The sequence below is a fragment of the Lacerta agilis genome, chromosome 15 (genome assembly GCF_009819535.1).
Source record: "Lacerta agilis isolate rLacAgi1 chromosome 15, rLacAgi1.pri, whole genome shotgun sequence".
In the NCBI taxonomy this organism is placed as follows: Eukaryota; Metazoa; Chordata; class Lepidosauria; order Squamata; family Lacertidae; genus Lacerta; species Lacerta agilis.
Window position 1 is genome coordinate 43280228 of NC_046326.1, and position 23416 is coordinate 43303643.

The 23416-nt window shown below is 54.3% G+C and overlaps 1 protein-coding gene across 1 annotated transcript in view; it reads right to left on the reverse strand.

Annotated features, from left to right (window-relative positions):
- Positions 1–23416, reverse strand: part of SMG6 (SMG6 nonsense mediated mRNA decay factor) — an 84122-nt gene that overhangs the window by 60199 nt on the left and 507 nt on the right. Inside the window, 9 exon segments of the mRNA XM_033172400.1 lie at positions 439–584; positions 3026–3087; positions 11166–11360; positions 11469–11579; positions 13655–13733; positions 14596–14702; positions 15271–15381; positions 16707–16899; positions 18171–19881. Of these exon segments, the coding sequence (XP_033028291.1) occupies positions 439–584; positions 3026–3087; positions 11166–11360; positions 11469–11579; positions 13655–13733; positions 14596–14702; positions 15271–15381; positions 16707–16899; positions 18171–19881 (2715 nt within the window).

Consider the following 23416-nt stretch of genomic DNA (forward strand, 5'->3'; position numbering starts at 1 on the left):
CCCAGGGACAGTCTACCTCTGAATACCAGATGATGGGGAACAACAACTAGAGAGCTGCTGTAGCGCTCAGGTCCTGCTTGCAGGCTTCTTCCCATTGGCTGGCCACTGCAAAAACAGGCTGATAAACAAGCTGGCCTGATCCAGCTGGCACAGGGCTCTCCTTAGGCTCTTACAAACTCCTCTCCACACAGGAAGCAAATGGTCCCATGGGAACCCTGAGATGGATGCTAACCAGCAAGAGTTGCTCTCAAGATCTCAATTCCGCCCGCTGGGGTTTTGGAATTCAGCAGTTTTCTCAACCTGTGACTTCCAAAGGGCTTCCTGGGCACCAGAGTTGAGTCCTGCCCACAAACCCAGCGCCTGAGGACAGAGGCCTGGGGCTCCTTCCTGACAGTTTTGGGGGCTCTCCTGGTTTCCCCACCCGTCCCCCTCCAGTACCTTTGGGCTGGGAGTTGTAGACGGCAAACATGTTGATGGCCATGAGTTGCAGCAGGCGGGTGCTTCCGATGGGAGAGGGGCTGTGGCCCAGCAGCACCCGGAACTCGCTCAGGACCTCAGCAGCCACAGCAGGGAAGCTCTCCATCCTGAAGAAACCAAGGAAGGAGGGCAGGCAATGTTTGCATTGTTCATTATTTGCATTGCGCTATTAACAACACCATTTGTATTGCATTGCATTGTTATCATTATCATTATCATCAAGATCATCATCATCACCATCATATCTTCCATTGCAATTGCAAATACTCAATAATTATAGCAGGCATCTCCAAACTGATGTTTTGGAACTACAATTCCCATCACCCCTGACCACTGGTCCGGTTAGCTAGGGATGATGGGAGTTGTAGTCCCAAAACATCTGGAGGGCCTGAATTAAAGTAACGACAACCTGAGGGCAGAGGAGTGCAAGCAAGATGATAAAAAGGGGCAGGAAACCAAGTCTTGTGAGGAACGTTTGAGGGAGCTGGGGATGTTTAGCCTGGAGAAGAGGCGATTGAGAGGAGAAAGGATAGCCCTCTCAAGGGCTGTCACATAGAAGGAACAGGCTCGTTTCCTCCTGCTCTGGAGGGTAGAACTCGAACCCATGGCTTCAAGTTACAAGAAAGGAGATTCAGACTCAACATTAGGAAGAACTTTCTGGTGGCAAGAGCCGGACGACAGAGGGGTGGGCTCCCTCAGATGGTGGTGGCCTCTCCTTCCTTGGAGGTTGGGGGGGTCACCTGTCCGGGATGCTTTAGCCATGATTGGTGCATTGCAAGGAGTTGGACTGGAACCAGGTGAACCTCGGGGGTCCCTTCCACCTCTACAATTCTATGGGGATGAAAGATAACGGCAGAATCTGCTGGAGAGCCAGCGGTTGTGGAGAGGGGTCGAATGAACACTTGAGAGACCAAGGTTCAAGTCCCCACTCAGCCACGAAACTCCCTGGGTGACCTTGGGCCACTCACTGCCTCTCAGCCTAACCTACCTTGCAGGGCGGTTGATAAAATGGGGAGAAGAACCACGTGTGCCACCTTGAGCTCCTTGGCGGTCAGGTGGAATATAAATGTAATAAAGAATAAGAATCGGGTGGGGGGGCGAGCAGGGGAGGCTGTGTGGGATTGAGAAAAGCCGCTGTTTCTCAGCAACACTGGCCTACTTTATGGGGCTGCCGCCGAGATTTGCCGAGCATAAGGAGACAAAGTAGAAATTACCACTTTGACCCTATGCGTGGTTACCACTGGAAAGTGTGTGTGTGTCTCAGTGAGTGAAATCGCTTCCGTTGTTTTGTCACAGGAAACATGAGCACCTGCACTCTCATTCACAGCAGAGGGAGCTCTGCAGGTTGCCCAATTACGAAGCCAACTCAAACTCGGCCCTTGCAGCAGCTGACCTGAACCCGTGGCCCTGCGGCCGTTGTTTGGACCCGGCAGTCAGCATGGCCAGTGTTCAGGGATGGTGGGTGGGAGTCCCAGAGAAAGGGCATAGGCTGGAGCTGACTTCTTCGGCACCCGTATGGGAGGCTCCTCCTTCCTCCCACCCAGGGAGGCTTCCCAAGAGGGGCAACGCCAGCTCCTCCGCCGTCACCCACCCGAGGGGAAACCTGGGAGCCAAATGCTGCCCGGGGCAGAAGAATGAATGCCAGGCTTGCTACCCAGAATTCGGTAGCAAGTGAAGATGGGGGAGAAAGACACTTCTCTGCCAGAGAACCTGGGGAGGCTCAGCCGGTCAGAGTGGAAAGTGCTGGGCTAGATGGGCAAGACAAAGCACGCAGCAGAAGAGCCTGGTGGATCAGGGCCCTTCTGGCCCAGCATCCTCTTCTCACAGAAGCCAACTAGATGTTCCCCTGGGAAACCTGCACGCAGGATTCAAGCACAAGGGCAGCAGCCTCCCCTCCTGCGGTTCCCAGCAACAGGGACTCAGAAGCACCCCCATCTCCGGCTGTGGAGGGAGAGCAAAGCCCTCAATAGCCTCCTCCTCCATGAATTTGCCTAACCCCTTTAAAAAGTCGCCCAAGCTGTTGACCATCACGGCCTCCTGTGGGAGGGAGTTCCACAGTTCAACTCTGAACTGCACTAAGAGGGACTTCCTTTTCTCTGCCCGGCATTTCTCTGACAATCTGCCTCAGTTTGTCAAGAGCCAATCCCTGGAGGACATGATTTAGATCAGGGGGCATCAGACCTCAATGCTAAACAGAACCTCCACAGGCAGAGGCAGTCTAGCCCTGAACTCTGGGTGGCAGAGGGAAAATGGCACTAATGGCTGGGGACAAATTTGTTCTGCTAAAGGAGGGCAGCTGTTGCGCTGGGCAAGGAGGGCCAGACCTGCGTTGCTGCTGCGGTGGCGCTCCCAGCCCCAGCCCTGGCCGGAGTGCTGACCCTCTCCCTCGCCCCCACCCTCCAGAGCCGGCCTGGGAGGGGGAGGGAGGAGGAGGCGGCTTCACACCCTGTGCCCTCCGCTCCAAACACAAGCCCAGTTGCTAACAATATTGGAATTCCAAAAGGCCTCGTAATGTAGGAAAAATAAAACAAACATCCTGCAGCCTTACCCAATCCTGGTAAACAGCTTCCCATGGGCATGGAGAAAACTCAGGACGAACCTTTTGTTCAGCTGCATGGGAAAGAGGGGGGGAAGCAGAGAGAGAGAGAGAAAAGATGATGTTGAAGAAGATGAGAAAACAATTTGAACGCTCCCTTTTCCTGTGAACGAGCCCAGAGTCCCGGGTGACAGGATAACCTGGCCTGGGATATGCAGGGAGGGGGGGCGGCAGATGGGAACCAAATGTCTGTGCCCCAGCCCTCCAAGCGCGAGGGCAAGTGCCAGACAGCTGCATTTTTTGAGGGGGGGGGGAGCCGTGCTAGGCCCATGGCACCCTCTGCTGGCGGACAAGGTTCTCTGCAAGCGACGGGAGCGTGTGCATGGGCAAGGAATCCCAGGGGTGCCCCCTACCGCCACCTTCCAGAGGGGAACGCGAGGGCAACACGCAAGGACCTCAGAAGTCAGGCCAGGCCAGCATCCTGTCCTCAGGGGCCAAAGCAGGACCTGAGCCCAGCAGCAGCAACTCTCCAGTTGTCCCCATCCTCTGGTTTTCCGAGGCAGACTGTCCCTGGGCATGGATGGAGGTTCTGCTTTGGCAACAGGGCTTCCTAAGAGCCCGGCTGGAGCAGGCCAAAGGGGGCCCATCCAATCCAGCCTCCCCAGTGGCCTTCCAGATACCCCAAAGGGAAGCCCGAGAGTGGGGCCTGAGCAACGACAACTCTCGCCCTCCTGTGATTCACACCATCCCCATAAAGCATTCTCAGACCACTGGAACAGTCACGGCTTCCCCCAAAGTATCCCGGGAACTACAGTTTGCTGGAGGGCATCCTACAGGGTTGGCCTGAGGCGGAGATCATTCTTAGGCTGAATGGGAGGTGCAATCACAGGATTGTACAGTTGAAAGGGACCTGAGGCTCATCTAGTCCAGCCCCTGGCAATGCAGCAATCTTTTGCCCAACATGGGGCTCAAACCCACAACCCTGAGATTTAAGAGTCTCATGATCTATCAACTGAGCTATACAGAGCAATGTATTGAAACCAATACATTCACTGGAACGACAACAAACTGCACATGGAGGGAACGCAGCCAGACAGAGGGAAACAAGGGGTCCCCCCCTTTTTGACATATTCTACCACCACCAACCCCCCTTTGCTTTGCCAACTCTCCTGCACTGACCCAACTGTGGCACAAATCCATTTCCAAGATAGTAACTGGCCCAGGAATCCCATATCCTGCCCCTCCTCGATTTTGCAAGCAGGTTGCCATGCAATGCTTGGAGCATGGTGGCAGGGAGTCGGAACCCAGCCAATTCCTCCAATAGGGAGGGACACACACAGAGCATGCGAGTCCTGTCAATGCGGCTCCTTGCGGGGAAGATCCGAGTTCAAATCCCTCATCTGGCCACAAAACTCATTGAGTGAGCTCAAGCCACCCACCTGCTTTGTCCTTTGGCCAGGCCTACCTTACAGGGGGGGCCTGCAAGGAGAAACGTGGGGGACGGGTGCCCACTGCCCCAAGTGAAAGGAAGGGGATGTAAATTAAATATAGGTGAAGCCTCAGCTAGTTGAGGTGCAACCTGGGAAGAACAGGAGAGAGGTAGTGCAGAGCAGTGGTCAGAGCAGGGGGTTTCAAGACTACTGTACTGGTAAGCTTTTAATGTTTGATGCTTTATTGTGTGGTTTTTTGTGTTGGAAGCTGCCCAGAGTGGCTGGGGTAATCCAGCCAGATGGGTGAGGTATTCTTCTTCTTATTATTAACTCCCCATCAGTCCTGAATGCTGGCCATTCTGGCTGAGCTGCAGTCCTAAGCACCCGGAGGGCACCAGGTTGGCTACCCCCTGGGTTAGAACGCTGGGCTAGGATCTGGGGATGGGCCAGGGTCCAAAATCCCCTGAAGCTCAGCCCTCCAGAAGTTCCAAGGGCCAGACACTGCCTCTCTCTCAGCCCAGCCTGCCTCACAGGGTTGTTGGGAGGATAACATGAGAACTTGTGGACATCCAACAAAGCGAAATGTTGGAAGATTCAGGACAGATAGAAGGAAGTCCTCTCTGCTGCAGGACGCAGCAGCGATGGCCACTGACTTGGATGCTTTTAAGAGAGGGTGGGACAGATTCACGCAAGAGAGGGCTATCGATGGCAACCAGCCATGAGGCTTCCGGACAGCAGTTGCTGAAAACTGCAGGAGGGGAGAGGGCTCCTGGGGTGGGGTCGTGCTTGGGGGCTCCCCCTGTGAGAAGCGGAGGCTGGGCTTGGTGGGCCACTCCCGCAGCCAGGCTCTTCTATTCCTGTGCTAGTGGGGGAGAATCCCACACACCACCTTGAGCTGCTTGGAGGAAAAGCAGAATATAAATGTCACGATGATGATGATGATGCTCTGGGGTGGGAGCAGAAGGGCAAGGAAAGCCCCTTCCCGGCTCCCTCCGAGCGTGCATGTGTGCGTGCCTGCCTCCTGCCTCCCGCGTGACCCCGATGAGCTCAGCCCTGGGAAGAGGCCGGTGGGAAGGTTCAAGGGCAGGCCAGCGGCTGCTCTCCAAATGACTCTCTGCGTGGTTGTGCTCTTGGCGTGACTCACCTGCCGGCAGGGCCCCCCCTGGGAACCTCCTGCTTCTCACAGCCAGAGGGAAACGGAGCCCCCGGGAGAGGAAGTGGCACCACCTGCTGGTTGCGGCGGCTGCGCGAGGGGAGGGGGGGCACACGGGCACTTCCCCAAAGCGGTGGTGGGATGAGAAATGCGCCTCCCGTGCCCCCCACCACAAAACACGTAGGGAAAGGAGATAGCCCAGTGGCTGCCCTTTCTCACTGCCTCACAGCCCATTTATGCAGAGGGGGTCCCCCCATCTCCTGCTACCCCATGCAGAACACACCAAAGCAGACTAGTCCTCAGTGAGGAAGAGGTCACGGGCAGCACTTGTGTTTGGGCGGGGTGTACGGAGGATATTCGTGTGGCGTTTTGTTTACATTGTGCTCTGCTTTGCAACTGCTACTGCATTATCTTGAAATGTTGTTTTATTTTAAATCTCATGAGCTGCTTGCGCGTGGCTCCATCATGGGAAGGCAGCATACCAATCAAGTCACAATGGTAAGGCTGAAGAGTGTTCACCCGCTCACGCGTTTCGATCTGAAACACTCGGGTGCTGCCCTGCAGCAAAACTTCCCAGGGAAAGCCGATTACGGGAGGTCTATATGATCTTGAGTGTGACTGATGGTGACGAGGGCGCCGTGAGCTCCTTTTCTAAGTAACTCTGATTCCGGGGGTGGGGAAGCTCCCAGAGCAAGTAATATGAATAAAGCAATGCCGTATCTTTAGGAAGGACGTAAGGACACAAGGTCACCCATCACATTAAGAATTTACCGAATGGTGAAGTCGCTCCTGAATGTGGTATCTAAAACTCTTGCTAATAATAATAAGAATAATTTTGTTAATTATATAGCCCGCCCATCTGACTGGTTGCCCCAGCCACTCTGGGTGGCTTCCAACAAAATAGAAAAACACAGTAAAACTTCAAACATTAAAAACTTCCCTGATAGCTAAATGGTTATCAGACTTCGAAAGGCTGGTTTCGCAAGATTAGGTTCATCGGTTTTGTTGAAATTATAATTAAACTAGTTAGCTGTGATTGGATTTCAAATAAATGTGCAAGCAACTGTTACTGCTTTGAATTTTATTGTGTACAGTAATTATCTTCCTGAGTGTGTTGTGCATATTGCTATTCTGAGTAATGCTTCTTACAGGGTAGGGTAGGGGGCCTTGGAACCAAGGGGGCAGGAGCCCCCCCCCCATTGGGAACCACCAGCCTAACCTTTTAAGAAGAGTCCTGCAGCAGGTGCCCCGAAAGGGGACCACCCAACACAACACCCTCTGCATCAGCAACACTCTCCTCGCCTGCAGGATATGGAGGCGATTGCTGTCTCCCACAGGGGTATCGTGCTGAGGAGCCACTGACAGCAACAGCCCCAGCTCTGAGCACCCGATCCACCTGGCCCCGATCCGGGGGGCTGGGGCTCCGCGCTCGGCACCTGAGCCCCAGGATCCCTGGTGGGAATGAGGGCAGGCACCAAATAAGGGCAGGATTCCAGCACAGCTGCTCCAGTAGGGCTGGGATTAGGAGGAGGAGGAGAGGCTGCTTCCAGTTAAAAATGGTTACTTCAGGTTTGGAAGCAGCACTCTGGTATCTGTTCTTTATCAAGCGAGGAGGCAAACTTTCCCCTCAGCAGCCGCGACGCATCTGCGGAGCAGAGAAGGGTCGGCGGAACCAGCGCGGGACAGCGGAAGGACAAGGCTTGTTTCTTTGCCAGGGCACCGGATGCGGGAGGGGAGGAAGCAGCGCCACGGATGTCACGGTGGGGGGCAGTTTGGGTGGCTGCTAAAAAAAAAAAAAAGCAACACGGAGGAGCGGAGGGAGCAGATGCACCCAGGGACAAACCCAGCCGGGCTCAGCAGAGAGAATGTCTCCTCCAGACGCCCTTTCCCAGAGCAGGCATGCGGCCTCCCTTGGGGTATGCGTGGGCCAGCCCCTGCCACGGAGAGCAGCGCTTCCTCCGATCTCCTGAATGCTCACAAACATCAGGAGAGGCCTGGAGCAGCAGCTGGATCAGGCCCTCTTGCCGAGCATCCTGTTCCCACAGTGGCCAAGCAGATGCCCCCATGGGGCATGGGGAACCGGAGGCAACAGCCTCCGTGTTCTTCCCACTTGGAATTCCAAGCCAATTTTCATAAATGATGTTTTGGGGGGAAATCAGAATATTGTGTATTTATTGTCGCCTGTCCTGATTATCCTGTGATGAAGGGTGGGGTGCATATCTTTTAATACATAAATTAATAAAACCGTGATTTAGCTATTCACTTTAAAAAAAAAAAAAACTGTAGCACTTCCACATTAAGCAGAGCAACCTGGAACTGGCCCTAGAATTCAATATCCTAAACCTCTTGGTTCCTTCTTTCAAAAGAAAAAATAGGCTCCTAGTCCTGATGGTTATTGATAAACTGGGGTGCATGTGGGGAACACTGAGGGAGGGAATGGATTCAGAAGCCAGAGAGGGAATGGGGAGGATTCTGTGTGGCTGTGGCTACAGAGGGGAGGGATTCTGTGATCTACAGAGTACTGCCCACAAGTTGATGCAGAGAAGAAATGAGCAAATATAAGCCAACAACCAGGGCACAAAAATGGGACAGTTTCTCAGTTCACACTCACACACACACACACCAGCAACCACAATGCAACTGGCTGCAAAAAATGCCTGCACAGCCTTGGAGCTGAGGGCCTCTGCAGAATGGGATCCTGCCTGATCCTCTCCTGGGTCAAGGGAGCCTGGCACCCTCCTGCCATGCCCAGCGGCCCACCTCTCCAGCCAACCAGCTCCCCAGTAGTCACAGCAACCTGCTTTCTCTCCCCTCTTTTAAAATTATGATGCTGAGCCTCTTTTCTTTCTTTTTTTTTTTGGCCTCTGCGTGCCTGGAAACTCTCGCTTCGCCTCACCCCGGCCTCCTTGTGGGTGGCAGCGAAAGGTCAAGTGGGGCCGGAAGGAAGGGGAAGGGGGGCAGGCTCCACGCAAGGCTGCCCTGAAGAGGGCTGCAGGCAGCAGGGAGCTCAGCCCCAGCAGGGAGCAGGAGCAGCGCTTGGTGGGACAGTTTCCCCCAAAGCCTCTTTCACTCCCGAGACGCAGAGAACCAGGGAGGAGGGGTGGGTGCAGCTGGTGGTTGGGAGGCAGAAGGGGACGGGGGTGAGCCAGGCGCTGCGTGCCGAGAGTCACGTCCCCAAGCCCGCGGGGGCTGGGCATGTGGTTTCCGCGTCTAACCAGCCCAACTGCAGCCTGGCACCCGCGGCTTCCTCCTCGGAGAACTTCTCTCTCCGTTAGAGGAAAGAGACCAAACCTCAGGGCTCGAAACAAAAACGGGACCGGCGTAAAAATAAAAGCTGAGGGGTGGTTTTGGTGACCGGGTCAAAGGAGCTCGAGGAGGAGGAGGAGGGGGGAGAGAGAGAGATGCAGCACACACAGCAGCGCTCTGGGTTGCCCGTCACGGCACCAGCGAAGGAGGCTGGGGGGAGCGGAGCCTCTCTCTCTCTCTCTCTCTCTCGCCTGGGAACCTGCTTCAGAAACAGAACGGAGGGGGGAACCCCCCAGCGCTCGCTGAGTCAACCTCCAGGGCTTTCAGCAATTGCTCTCTGCAGGCCTGGCACAGCAGGGCACCCACAGGGTGACCCTGAGTCAGTGGGATCCCAGGAACATGCAAGTCTAGGCAGGTGGGGGGGTGAAGGGGAGCCCCCCTCGAGGCCAGGCTCCAGTGCTATGAAGTAAGAGCTGTTCGAGTGTGGAAGGGACTCCCCTTGGGAGGTGGTCGACTCTCCTTCCTCGGAGGTTTTTAAGCAGAGCTTGGGTGGCCATCTGTCAGGGATGCTTTAGCTGAGATTCCTGCATTGCAGGGGGCGGGACGAGATGACCACAAACAGCACCTTCCTACGCTACAATTCTATGGTTCTATGAAAGCCCACTTGCCAAGGCACCCCAGGGAACCTCCATGAGCCCAACGGGCGAAAGGCTTAAAGTGACAGCTGAGCACCAACTCCTGTGTGACACTGATGGGCCTGGAAGGAGGCAGCTGAGCTCTGGCAGAAGAAGGGCTAGAGGTCGGGGCAGAGAGCATCTGCTGGGCATGCAGAAGGTCCCCGGCTCAATCCTTGGCAGCATCTCCAAGAAAGGCTGGGAAATGCTCCTTGCCCCAAACCCTGCTGCCAGTCCGTGTAGGCAACACTGAGCTAGTTTGACTTGGAATAGGAGCCACCAGCCCTTCTTGCCCAGCTCAGCCAATGTGCCTCCCTTGACCCTCTGCTGGCCTCCTTCCTGCCAACCTGCCCCTTTGCTACTTGGAATAGGGCAACATATTGGCAAGGCCCCGGATCTCTCAGGCCAAAGCACCCACCGCAAAGCAGCCCACCTACCCAAAATGTCAGCCCATTGCTTAATTAACACTGTCGTTCCAAAGGCTGGAAGGGCCAAGGTACTCCCCCCCCAAAAAAAAGAACCACCCCCCATCCATCACTGCAAGTTGTATCATCATTCTTTATTACATTTACATCCCACCTTCTTCTCCTTTTCCAATGCTTCAAACTGCACACTTCTTTCCTCCAAGGAGCTCAAGGTGGCCATACAGTTCTCCTTCCCACCTCCCACTTCATTCACACAACAACCCTGTGAGGTAGGGTCAGACTGAAACTGAGTGACTGTCTTCCAAGGTCACACGGTAAGCTTCATGACAGAGGGCAGATTTGAACCTGGGTCTCTCCCAGGTCCTGGTCCAACACGGCTGTTGTTATTATTGCTACTGAATTGTGCGTTAAATGCTTCTCTGTGCCAAAAGTCACCTCAAACACTTAACGGGAAGAAACACCTTTAGCAAAGGAAGTTATTCTGAGCTGGGGGGGGTTTCAGAATAAGAGTGCCTGAAGGCCGCACGTGTCCCAGTTGACTGGGGTTGGCCTAATCCTGCGGACAGCCTGCCTCCTCCGCAGCTTGGAGCCCCTCCCGCCCCACCGGGGACCAGAGCACCCGCGTGACTTTGGCCTTGTCCCCACGGGCTACGCAAGACACTCTCCCAAGGCAGCTCGGGATGGGGATGGGTGGGAAGGGAGAAGGGGCCAGGAACACCCCTGCCACAGACAGACCCCCCTCCCTCTGCATTCTGCTGGCTCCAGTTCCCCTGTGAGCTGCACAGGGCAGAGCATTTCAGCGGGAGAGGGTTGCCCCCCCCCCAACATGTCAGCCCATCCTGCATAGCAAGAAGAGCAGCGCCATCCAGTGGCCAGAGGGAGCCTGGCGGCAGAAGCTCCTCTCGGCCGACTTGTACCCGTATGTATACACATTCATCTCCCCATCCTGGGAAGTTGTGTGGTGCAGCGGTGAGAGTGCCAGTGGACAAAGGCCTGGGAGAGACCAGGGTTCAAGTCCCCACTCAGCCACAAAGCTCAGCCCAAGTCCCTCAGCCTAACCCACCTCATGGGGTTGCTGTGGGGATTAAACGAGGAGGGCGGGGAATCCTGGGAGCTCCTGGGAGGAAAAGGCGGGGCATAAATGCAATAACCAAACCAATTCCGCAAGGGGCAATGCTCTTTACATGACGCTACACAGATTTCAGCCACGTGGAAGGTACTCACATCACTGGGGCTGAGGCTGCCGAGGCCGTTGTCCTGCTCCGAGTCCCGCCCGGACTCGTGCCCCTGGCTGGTGCGGGGGTGCGAGGGGTGGATCCAGAGCTCCAGGCGGGTGGCATCATCCCCGGAAGGCCGGAAGGCCGACTTCTTGCCTTTACTCTGCCGGCTGGGGCTCTTCTTCTGCTCCACCTGCTCCACCTGCACAGGGAGGGAGAGGGAGGCGCTGTGGTCAGGGTGGGTGCTCCGGGGCAGAGAGGGAGGCTGGGGGCAAGGAAAGGGGTCCGGAGCCCTCACCCCACCCCTTACCTTCCGCTTGGTCTCCTCAAAGAGGCTCATGAGGCTCTCCTTGGCAGTGAGGATGGGGTTGCTGGCAGCAAGGCTGCGCATGTAGTAGTAGACTGCGTCCAGCTTCCTCCTCTGCGGAGACAACAACAGGAAGGTCCCCTTACAAGACAGTACCCTACAGAGGGGCGATTAGGAGGGGGATCCAAAGGGAAGAGCCTCCTTCTTGCTGATAAAGGAGAGGTGGCAATGGAAGGAGAGGGGCAGGTGAAGCTTCTAGGTCTGCAACAAGCCCAAGCCCCACAGGATTGAGGTCTTTGCCAGGGGCAAAACATAAGAAGAGCCTTCTGGATCAAGCCAATGGCCCAGCATCCTGTTCTGGCAGTGGCTGAACAGTTGCCTGTAGGGAACCAGCAGGCAGGATTCGAGCCCCCTCCCCCCCTGTAATCTCCATCAAGTGGCACCCGGAAGCATTGCTGCCTCTGGAGGCAGAGCAGAACCATTGGAGCTAGTGAGCAGCCTTCTAGTCAAAGTTTTACTGCTATTTCTTTTAGCTACATTGGTCTGTATTTACAATTCTGAGTTATCGTAAGATGGCCAATGATCGGTAATTTTCCTATGTCTTAGTTACCGTATGCCTGTGGTAGGTGAAGCTTTGTGCTTGTTTGGTGAATAATTATATAGAAATACTTTATGCTATAAATGTTCTTGTAAGGATGCGTAAAAAATAGTTTTCACATGATATTCGTTAGTAAAATTCATTGTGTTATTATCTTCCTTAGTGGGTGGTGCAAATTGTGAATGGTGCTTTTTATAGGGTAGGGGGTCCTGAGAATGAGTTTTGGAACCAAGGGCTTGGGGCCCTGAAAAAGTTTGGGAACCACTGCTCTAGACTCTCTTACAAAGGAACTCCTGCTAGCTAACAGAATGGAGAGTAGCCTCTCCCAACCCTGCAACCTTAACACGTTTTTGGACTACAACGCCCATCAGTCCCATCCAACGCTGTTGGGAGTTGTAGTCCAAAACATCAGGAGGGACGCCAGGTTGGGGAAGACTGACACAGAGCGTTTCTGTTTTCCAGTGGTGCTAATAAGGACCTCAATCAGAAATGAAGTGTGTGGCTCTTAATAACTGCCATATATATTTCTGGGCACCTTGTTCCAACACCCCTTACGCTGATCTGGGGGGAGGGGGGAGCAGGAAGCCCCGCCTCTGACAAAGTCACACAGATGTGACTCAGCCACATCTAGGGCTGCATCCTTTAGAGCAGAGGAAGTTGCTTTATACAGAGTCAGACCACTGGGTCCGCTTAGCTCAGTGCTGTCTATGCCGACCGGCAGCCGTGGCTCTCTAAGGTCTCAGGCAGGGAGTCCTTCCCAGTCTTGCCAGGCATTGAAGCCGGGACATTCTGCACACAAACCTTGGCTACCCAGCAGCTGGTCTAATTAATTTAATAACATTTAGATACTCCTTGCTTTAAAAAAACAAAGGGATTTATAAAAAGGGGGGGACAAGAAAATTATCAACAAGAAAAAAATAGCAACAGTAATTTAAGACTTTTTGAAAAGTTAAGATAACGACAGGCTAAAACCGCATGAAAACTCATGCCAACTTAAATTTCAAAAATCAATTTAATCATTGGTTAGCCTTCCACCAGAACAAGGACACGCCTTCCTAGTGCCATGGTCTATCTACATGATGTACGATTTGTCCATGATAACCCTCACCCAGCGAATTTATGTCCACAGACGTGGAGCTTCCTCAAGACAAGGCACTTGCAATGGGTTTTAAGTAAAGAGGCCTGAAAATAAAGGAGGGGTTCTGTCCTGAAGGGGTACTTGCTGCACCCTCAGATCTTTGGACCAGAAGCTGTGCTTGTATGGTCAGACTGCAGGAATAAAAAGCTAGCAAACTCTGTACACCTAATGAACCTTATTGCCAGATTTTTGAGGAATTCTCCATTTCAGTCAGTAAGTGAAAAAGAAGTGATGCCCACGTTTTCATAAAGTCTGCTAATAATTGTTTTTGACAGCTGAATTAATTCGTCTAATGAAATATTAACAATTTGGGAAATAGCTGCCATGCATCTGAAACACTGGCAAAATAATTAAGAAAAGTAAGCATTTTTCCCGAGTGAAGCGAGCCGTGAGGCGCACAACCCTCCTGGGCCTGGACCACCCTGGCTCTCTCCCTCTTTGCATCTCTCTTACCGTGTAGACAGCCAAGAGGGCCAGCTGGTTGTACGGGCGTCCGTTCTTGGGGGCGATGTGCTGGGCCTTCAAGTACCAGCTGGGGAGGCAAGAGAGCAGAGTGACCGGCAGGCTAGGCTGCTTTGGGGCAGGAGACCCTGGAGGGGAGAGGCTGCCACTGGCAGAGTCCTCTCCTAGGTCCTGCCAGTGGCTGTGGCAGAGATGGGGACACCGTGACCCTTCAGGCAGCCCCAGACTCAGCCCTCATCTCCAGCAGGGCCAATAGAGCAGAGGGAGCTGGCCAATTCCCAGTCAGACCCAGACTCTAACTAGCTCAGTATCATTGCACTGACTGGCAGTAGCTTTCCAGGGTTTCAGGAAGGAGTCTCTTTCCCCCTACCTTGAGATGCCACTGGGGAGCTGGAATTGCAGGCATATCTGAAGTGTGGACCCTGTCCCATGCAAGGAAGTTCCCCAAGTACCCCTCTGGGGTGCTATGGTTCTCTCTCCTCTCAAAACCGACATGTGTTATCCAGACCTTGGCTTATCCCCCTCCCCACCACTGGCACCAAGTCCCAAAAGTATGTTGTAACTGCACCTGCTCACAGTTTAGACTGCGGGCTCCTGGAAGGAGAGAGGGAACAACCCCAGCCCTGACTGGAGATTGAACCTGGGACCTTCTGCATGCAAAGCAGGTGCTCTGCAACTGAGCTACAGCCCTTTCCTGAAGACAGAAAATTGTAGGAAGCTGCCTTGTACTGAGTCGGACCAGCTGAGTATTGTCCACACTGACTCTCCAGGGTCTCTGAATAGGGACAGTTGCAGCCAGACCTGAACTTGGGGCCTTCTGGACACAAAGCAGGTGCTCTATCCCAGGAAGTGACACAGTCCCTTCCCCTCCAGAGGGGCCTGGCATATGACGCAGAGAGGCAGATGCCCTCCAGGACCTCCTCCCTCCCTACCTGCGTGCCTTCCCGTAGTTGGCTGTGTCGCTGCTTTGCTCTCGGTATCTGCAGATGTCTCCTTGGCAGATCAGGCTCCTCTGGGCGCTGATGAGGGCGTATTTAACCTGGGGGAGAGGAAACAAGCCCATCCGTTGCTGCTTAACAACCCGGCAGCAAAGGAGGGAGGGAGGGAGAGCTGCGGAGAGGCCTCTGCCGGAATCCAAAAACTCTTCCCTCATATTTTAGATGGAGGCTGTCAGTGGCAAGTCTAGCGTTCCAAAGGATATTTGCAACCCAAACAACAACAACAACAACAAACATACACACACACACATTTTTAAAATGAAGCCAATTTCCTCTTTACAGGTCTTGGCTGTGACATTGTTCCTTGCCTCCCTTGCAAGATTGAGCACCTGCCCCTTGCCGAGTGATGGGAAAAGACAGGACTCCACACACATACACACCACACACATCCTAGTTTGTTTTTGACAGGGGCAAAAGAAGATTTGATCTCCAGCTTAAAACGGAGACACAGCCAGGCTTCAGCACGCCTGCTTCCTTCCCCAGGGAAAATCGCTGAGCTCCCCTGTGCCCAAAGGGGAGGTCTCCTTTACCATCCGTCTTCCAGGGACCCCAGAGGGCCTGATCAACAAAGCTTCCCTCTGACACACCCAGGCCCTGGCCAGGACTCACCACCTTCCGCAGGGGCTTGCTGCGCACAGCCATGCCGTCCATGTAGTCCTCCAGCTTGAACTGGTACGTCCCTTGCAGCTTCTGCAGCAAACTGTCGAAGAAATCGCTGCCCTGAGACCCAGGAGAGAGAAAGTGAAAAGGGATGGGAGAGAGAGAGAGAGACAGAGAGGACGTGGCAGGAGTATTTGAAGAACACATGCCCCGGATTCAGAATCTTCTGATGGAATAACAGCACCCGTAAGAAGAGCCCTGCTGGAGTTGACTCAAAGCCTGTCAGCATCCAATGCACCTGTGCTTCCCACATTGCAGGGGGCTGGACTAGATGACCCTTGGGTTCCTTTCCAATTCTATTAGTCTACAATTTTACCTCCAGTTCAGAGCAGTCCTGACCTCCTTGGGTCCCCCCACCGCCACCAGTAAGAGACTTGGGGACGAGCTGGTTCACTAACCAACTCCTGGGATTCCACCACGGTCCTTCTGGGTGCCCACAAACAAGAGTGCAGCCTCGGAATCACCCAACACAGGCTGTTTATGCCATAAAGTGGGAAGGGACCCAGAGCCTTTGTGCGTTCAGCACTCGTCAGTGGGCCACAGGACGTTTCGTGAACAGCTTGGAGCCGAAGTCATCGGAACATCAGAAATCCATGCAGCTGGATATGGTGAAAGGGGGCTCAGCTTGTCCAGCATCCTATTCAGAGCAGACAACCAGATGCCCCCCAAGCAAAGTCCACAAGCAGGACTCCCTGCACTTGTCAGCCCCTGCAACTGGATTCAGAAGCATACTGCCTCCAACAGCAGAGAGAAGGCAGGCTTAGCCACCCCTGTGAATGTCCCATTATTTTTTAAAAAAAGCCATCAGTACAAATGTAATAGGAGCCCTACAGCAGCTGGATCAGGCCAAAGGGGCCCCATCTAGTCCAGCCTCCTGTTCTCACAGTGGCCAATCAGACGCCCCAAAGGGAAGTGCGCAAGCAGGAGCTGAGGGCAACAACTGAGCTCTCCCCACTTGTGGTTCCCCAGGAGCTGGTTTTGAGAGGCAGGTTGCTGGGGACAGAGCAGAGGGCATATCAGGAGGTTTTGCTAGGGCTACGGCAGCCTGGCCTAGCCTGTTGACCTCCAGACAGTTTGGGCTCCAATGGCTATGCTGGCTGGGGCTGATGGGAGTTGTAGTCCAAAATATCCAGAGGGGTGCCAGGTTGGGCAAGGCTAGGCTGCAAAACATTTCTGACTTTACGCACTATTTGCTGTGTGTTGGGGGACAGACACAGCTTTTTCTTCCTTACATAAGGGGGCCATCATGCTAACATAAGCTTTTGATTTCTGTGTGTTTTTAAAACCACCTTATTTGGGGTCAGGCGTATTCCCACGACCCTTGGGACAGTGCCCTCCCCCCGCCCCTGGCGCCAGGCCATTGGCTCAGTCTCAGGCGTCCATACCTCATCCAGGATCTGGAGCAGCTTGGTGCGGATCTCCTGGGCGTTCTCCCCAAGGGGATCCTTGAGCAGCTGCCGGAACTTCTCAATCACCTGGTAGAAGGCGTTCTTCCACAGCAGCTGGTCCACGTTCTGGGCGTCAGCAAACTCGATGTCAGTCAGCAAGCAGCGCTGGTACAGCTGCAGCATCTCCACCCTGGAAAGGAGCACAGCTAAGCCCAGGGGCTTCCGCCTCAAACACTCCCCCCCCCCACACACAGTTCATCTCTTCCAGAGGACTCTACTCAGACCCACAGTGAGACTTGGGGCAAATATAAGAGGAGCTCGGTGACTGAGTTGGACCAAAGACTCGCCCAAGTTCAGCACCCCATTTTCCCCAAAACGGCCAACCAGAGGCCTCTTCTGGGAAGTCCATAATAGCGCACCCCCAACTGTTTGACTCCCCAGGCAAAAGCAGCCGATTGCCTCTCCATGAGAGATTCCACAGAAGGACTTCTCGTCTTCCGCTAACCGGCTTAACCCCCTTTTAAAGCCTCCGTGGACATCTTCTGACAATGAACCCCATTCATTAGCAATGCCCTGTTTTGGAGTGCAGGCAAAATACATTATTTGCCTGGGCTTCTGGTTTTTAACTGGGAGGGCAGCTGGATACGTCTGTGACCTTGGTGGTTGTGCTCATCCTTTAAGAAGAGAGAATAGGACTTGGACCAGTATTTTAGATTTTGTTTACTGCTGTTTTTCTAACTGATCTTAATGTCTTTGTTTTTGTTGCGTAAGTCACTTTAAGACACACAGATGCAAAATACAACTAATGAATATAAAAGCAATAATGACCTGCGAAAAGGCCTTCCTTTCACCCCTTTTATGTTCTCATAAGGATCCGACAAATGAATGGAGGGCAAGGCTACCAATGGCTACTAGCCTCTCGATATATGTTACACCTCCGCTGCCCTCCCAGTATCCTGCCTTTTTCTGCAGAGTTTAAGGTGGCCTACATGGTTCTCCTGCTCCTCATTTAATCCTCACAACAACCCTGTGAGGCAGGTTAGGCTGGGAGGCAATGACTCGCAGAGTGACTCAGCCAGTGAGCTTCATGGCTAAGAGGGGATTTGAATCCTGTTCTCCCAGGACCTAGTCCGATGCCACACTGGCTCTTCACTAAGCGCCTGGAGGCCAGTTGCTGGGAATCTTAAATGGGGAGAACGCAGCTGTTGTGCTCAGGTCCCCCTTGCTTGTGGCCTTCCCTTGGTGGCATGCTGTGAGGAGGGTGGTGGACACAATGGACCCCTTTGGGCATGACCCAGCAGCTAGGCCGTATCCTTACGGCGAAAGTTGAAGAGCACCCACTGTGGTTTCCCCTACAAGCTGCCTGGCTCTTACAGCAGCAGGTGAAAGCAGCTGTGATGCCAAGCCCCCTCCCCAAGCCCACCTCTCCGCCAGCACCCACCCTCACCCAAGCCCTCGCACCTGAGCTGCCCCATCTTCTCCAGGCCCTCAGGGCTGAGCCGGTCCCTGGAAAGGAGGTTGCTTAGCTGCTGCTCCAGGTTGCTGGCTTCGCGGAGGATCTTGCTGAGATCCTGCTGCTGCAGGCTGCGCACCTGCTGCTCCATCTCGGGGCTGAGAGGCCCAGTCAGGAGGGGGCTGCACAGGAAGGGCTCAGCCTGCCCCGGATAGCCTGGCGGGTAATAGGTGCCCGGGTAAACCCCATTAATGGCACCAACCTGATAGGGCAGGGAGTACCCGGCGTAGGGATAGGAGGGGGCTTGGCCTGCCGCCCGCCCGTAGTAGTAGGGGTTGTCCGAGTTCTGGAAGCGGTAGTAGGAGGCCTGGGCCTGGCGGGTGTCCCCCCGGGGCGGAGGGGCCGCCTCGTCGTCCGTGTCGAGGAAGTGCAGCTGGGAAGCCTGGCTCTTCAGGGCCGGCTTCTGCTCGGGGTTGTTGGGGTCCCACAGCCGGCGGGCAGTGCCCCCTCTGCCCCTCCCCCTGGTCCCTTTGCCCAGGCCGCCGCTGAAGAGGAGCCGGGGCCCTGAGTGGGGGGCTTCAGGGGAGCCGGCACCACTGGCGGTGAAGTCCGTGTTGGCGGGGAGGACCAGGATGCCGCGGCCCCTGCCCTGGGGCTCCCAGCTGGAAGAGCCCTTCCCGACTTCGGCGGCCTCCGTGGAATCGCTCAGGCTGGCCTCCGAGGGCTTCCGCTTGCGCCACTCTGCCTCGGGGGGCTCCCCCCGCCCGCCCCCCCTGCTGCCAGCTGGGGCTCCCTTGGCCTCCCGCCCGCCAGCACCCCGGGAGAGCCAGCCGTGCTCCAGGCGTCTCTTGGCTGCCTCCGAGTCCTTGCTGGAGCCACGGGCTGCCTCGGCCTCCTCCCCTTCCACCTTGTCTTCATCCAGGGAGTCTGTCGAGGAAGCAGAGAGCTGCTTCCGGGGACGGGGCCTCTCCTTGGGTGGCTCCTGGCGCTTCCGCCCGGCCTCTGCCTCCCCGCGGGCCCCGTCGGCGCTGTTGTTGCTCCCAGCCGAGCTGGTGCTGCAGGTGCGGTAGCGGTTTCGCCGCTTGTCCGAGCGCGAGTAGCGCTTTGGGGTGCTCTGGACCTTGCTGTGGGCAGCTGCCTCCTCACCGCCTTTCCGGACCCGCTCGGCCTGCCTGCCCTTCTCCCCGCCACGGAGCAGCTTGGCCCCCTCCCGGTTGAGGCCTCCATCCTGCCCCTCAGGGGCCGCTGGCTTCCTGCAGCCCTTGCCAGCGTCCCCTTCGGGCTCTTCGCCCCGCTCCCCCTTTGCGGGGGGCTCCTCGGCTGCCAGCTGGGGGGCAGCGGGCTCCTTGGAGGGGACCTGCAGGCGCTTCCCTGGCTGGTAGATCTGCTGGTCAGGCTTCTTGGCTCGCCGGATGATGCGGGGGCACCAGTCCTCCGGGGAGACCCCAGGATCTTGTGGGGCCCCTGCCTCGGCAGTGCCTTCCAAGAGGCCATTGGGCTGCTGCTGGGTGCTTCCTCTGGGAGGGTCCTGAGGGGCCGGGGGCTCTTCCCTGCTGGGAGCAAGGGGAGCTCCTCTGTCGCCAGCCAGGGCACCTCCCTTGGCCTCCTCCTGCTTGGCTGAGAAGCTGAGCTTGTTCCGCAGGCGGGAGAGGCCCGGCTTGTAGATCTCGAGGTCAGGGCGCCGATTGTCCTTGCGGTGGCGAGGCTCCTTTGTGGTCTCTGCGGAGAAGGAAAAACACAAAGAGATGGTCAGCCTCGGAGTGGATAAGAAGCACCAGGGGAAATCAGGGAGAAGGGACTGGGGCACGGTTGTGGGAGCACAAGAGCCAAAGAGGCAGGAGAAACTGTGAGCTGTGACCAACGCATAGCAGGACCAGCACAGGGTCAGGAGGAAGACGTCTGACTGAGCAGACCTGGTGCCAACTGGCTTCCCATCGGAGCCAGACCGCTGGTCCACCCAACTCAGTACTGCTAATGCATACTGGAAGAGCCTCTAGAGCAGTGATGGCCAAACCTGGCCCTCCAGCTGTTTTGTGACTACAATTCCCATCATCCCTGACCATTGGTCCTGTTAGCTAGGGATGATGGGAGCTGTAGTCCAAAAACAGCTAGAGGGCCAAGTTTAGCCATCACTGCTCTAGAGCATTTCAAGCAGGACCCTCTCATAGGGCAGAGAGCAGGAATGTTATTTCTCAAGTAGCACAGCTCCCCATCGCTCAGGGAGGACTGGAAGCATCCCGTCTGACATCCTGGAGAGCTGCTGCCAGCCAATGTTGGCAATACTGAGCTGGGTGGACATTTTCCTACGGACGTGAGTGTGTTTCCTTCTGACCCAACCTCTTGGCCCCCACGGGCCTCCCCACTTCAGTTCTTTGGGGTTCACCAAGTAGCTCACCTCACAAAACTGACATTGACCGTTACAAACTTGAGTTTATCTTTTAATTTGCCCACCCCCCGTGCATGGCGCTTCCCACCACATCCCACCCAAACGGCCACTTCCATGGTGATGTATTGCCATAAAGCTTCCCAGAGACGCATCAGGATGCCGCCTCTGCCCTGCCAGGTGCTCTTTTTTTCAGACACAAAGTATTTTTCACGGGCTTCTCCCCACAGGCGGCCCAAAGATGACACGCGCAGCCCCCACCCCATAGGGACCTCTTTGTGCCAATTCATTCAGGAAGCCAGAACGGACCTCCCACAGGGGAGAACATCCTGAGAGTAGCAGGGGGCTCCCACTGGTTGGCTTCCTGTGCCATTGCCAGCTCAAAGGCTGCCAGGAATGCCAGGTGGCCCTACTCAGGTGTTCTGAGCTGGCAGGGATCGGAACCCCAGAGGAAGCAGTGTCCGTGGCAACAGAGCCTTAGTGGGGCGGGGTTCCGGAACCCTCCAGCCAAGGGGAACACTGGGAAAAAACAGGATTGCAGGGGGGAAAGATGGCTCAGCTTTTGGAGTATTGGCTGAATGTGAGAACGCAAGACCGTAAGAACAGCCTAGGGGGTCAGGTGAGTGGCTCATCTAGTCCAGGATCATCTTCTCATAGCAGCCAACCAGATCCACCAAAACAGGATCTGAGCCCAGGAGACCTCTTCCCTCCTGTAGTTTCCAGCCACTGGTGTTCAGAACCATTGCTGCCTCCAACTGGGGAGGCAGAGCATAACCATCATGGCTAGTAGCCCTCTTCTCCATGAACTTGTCTAATTAAAAACATAAGAAGAGTCTGCTGGATCAGGCCAAAGGTGGTTCATGCAGTACAGAAACTCAGAAACTACTCCTTCTCGATCAGCCCCAAGGCCCACCCAGTGTCTAGTTTCTAGCTGCAGCCAGCCAAGGTAACCCCAGAAAGCTCAAAAGTAGGTCATGATGGGACAAACCTTTTCCCTATTAGTCCCTAGATCTGGGTGCTTAGAGGTATACTGCCTCTAAACAGAGGGGCTCCATTTGCTGCTAATGGCCACCACCACCAGGCCTTAGACGTACAAGTGAAGTACTGTATAAGTAAACATTTGTAAACCAGCACAAAGCAAGTAGCCAAGTCAGTAGCAATATGTTACGATTCTTGTTTTAATGGATGTAAGATTTGATTTATTTTGTTCCGTACTGTTCTTTTCTCCACTTTGGTTTTTATACTAATAGGAAAAAGTGGGACGCAAACAATAGACTGAAATGAAGAGTCCCCAACCCCAGCGTTTCCAAACCCGAATGGAAGAAGTACCGATAAATAAAAAGCAAAAGCCCAGCAAGGCACCCAGGCTTCCCATCATCCCATCCTCAAGGAACAGGGAGGTGAGCACACAACCCACTCCATAGAAACTGGCCCCCTGAACGGCAGGAACAACTTTAGGATGACAGCTGAGCTTTGTATTCCAGGCGGGACTTCACTATATAGATTGCAAAGGGGAGAAGCAATGTGGTCCACAGGCTGGAGAGCTGGATTCAAGTTCTACCAGCTCTTCAGAGGAGTTCCTGGCTGGCTGTGAGCAACGTCTCCATCGCTCAGCCTCAGTCCTCCGTTTGCTGTGAGCCACCATCCACTATGAGAGAATCCTGCTTGCAGCCAGCTCCCATCATACAGTATTTACTTGAAAATCAGATTTACAGCCCAATCAATGCAAATCCGGCTCTATATGTGTCTATCACCAGCCTTAATGAAACTTATGTGAGAGGAAACAGCCACGACCCAATGCTAGAACTAAATGTTCGCTGTCTTGGGATGGTGGACAAAAAGTGCATTACATAGTGGGGAGGGTCTTGATCCACGGGACCTCATTTCAAGCCCGATATATGGCACAAACCCACTGTGCAGTCTCAAACGGGACACATTCTGTGCCAGCATGTTTTCCACTCATCTGTTTGTTTCACTTCCATGCTTGCACCCCATTTTTTCAGTGCAATCTTAGGGGGAGGCCCTTCTCTTGATCCTGCCACCCTCACAGGCACGCTTTGTGTGGACGCAGGAGAGAGGCTTCTCAGTGGCTGCTGCTCCCCCAGACAACTTCGGAGCTCCCTTCCTAGAGAGATTAAAGCTGTCCTCCGGAAGGTGGGTGAAGACCTTTCTCCAACAGGCCTTTGGGGAACTGACTGCTTTTTAAGGAAACGGCTCTTAATATTCTTGACTGACTGCCCTTTCCCACAAGGCCCCAGGGCCAGTCACAACTCCAAGCACAACTTTAAAACTACTTGCCATCATCAAAATGAGGCGGGTCCTTATTTTTTAAAAAACAGCCTTCTGCGCTGTTTTTGCTTTGTTTTGTTACTGCTTGCAGTATAATAGATCAAGTTTCTTTCAAACATCGCTCTAACACCATCGATGTTTTAACAAAATCGAAAATTCTTTCTAGTAGCACCTTAGAGACCAACTGAGTTTGTTCCTGGTATGAGCTTTCGTGTGCATGTGTATCTGAAGAAGTGTGCATGCACACGAAAGCTCATACCAGGAACAAACTCAGTTGGTCTCTAAGGTGCTACTAGAAAGAATTTTCGATTTTGTTTTGACTATGGCAGACCAACACGGCTACCCACCTGTAACTGAATCGATGTTTTAATCACTAAAAAAACCCGAACTATGGTCTTTTATGTTTTTAAAATATAATGCATGTATTTTATGCACTGGTAAGTTTTTAACGTTTTATTCTGTTTTTTATGTGTGTTGGAAGCCATGCACAGTGGGTGGGGTATAAATAATAAATAATATTATTATTACTATAATTATCTTCACGTACTCTGTGCTTCACAGCTGTGTTTTGTTTTTAATCTT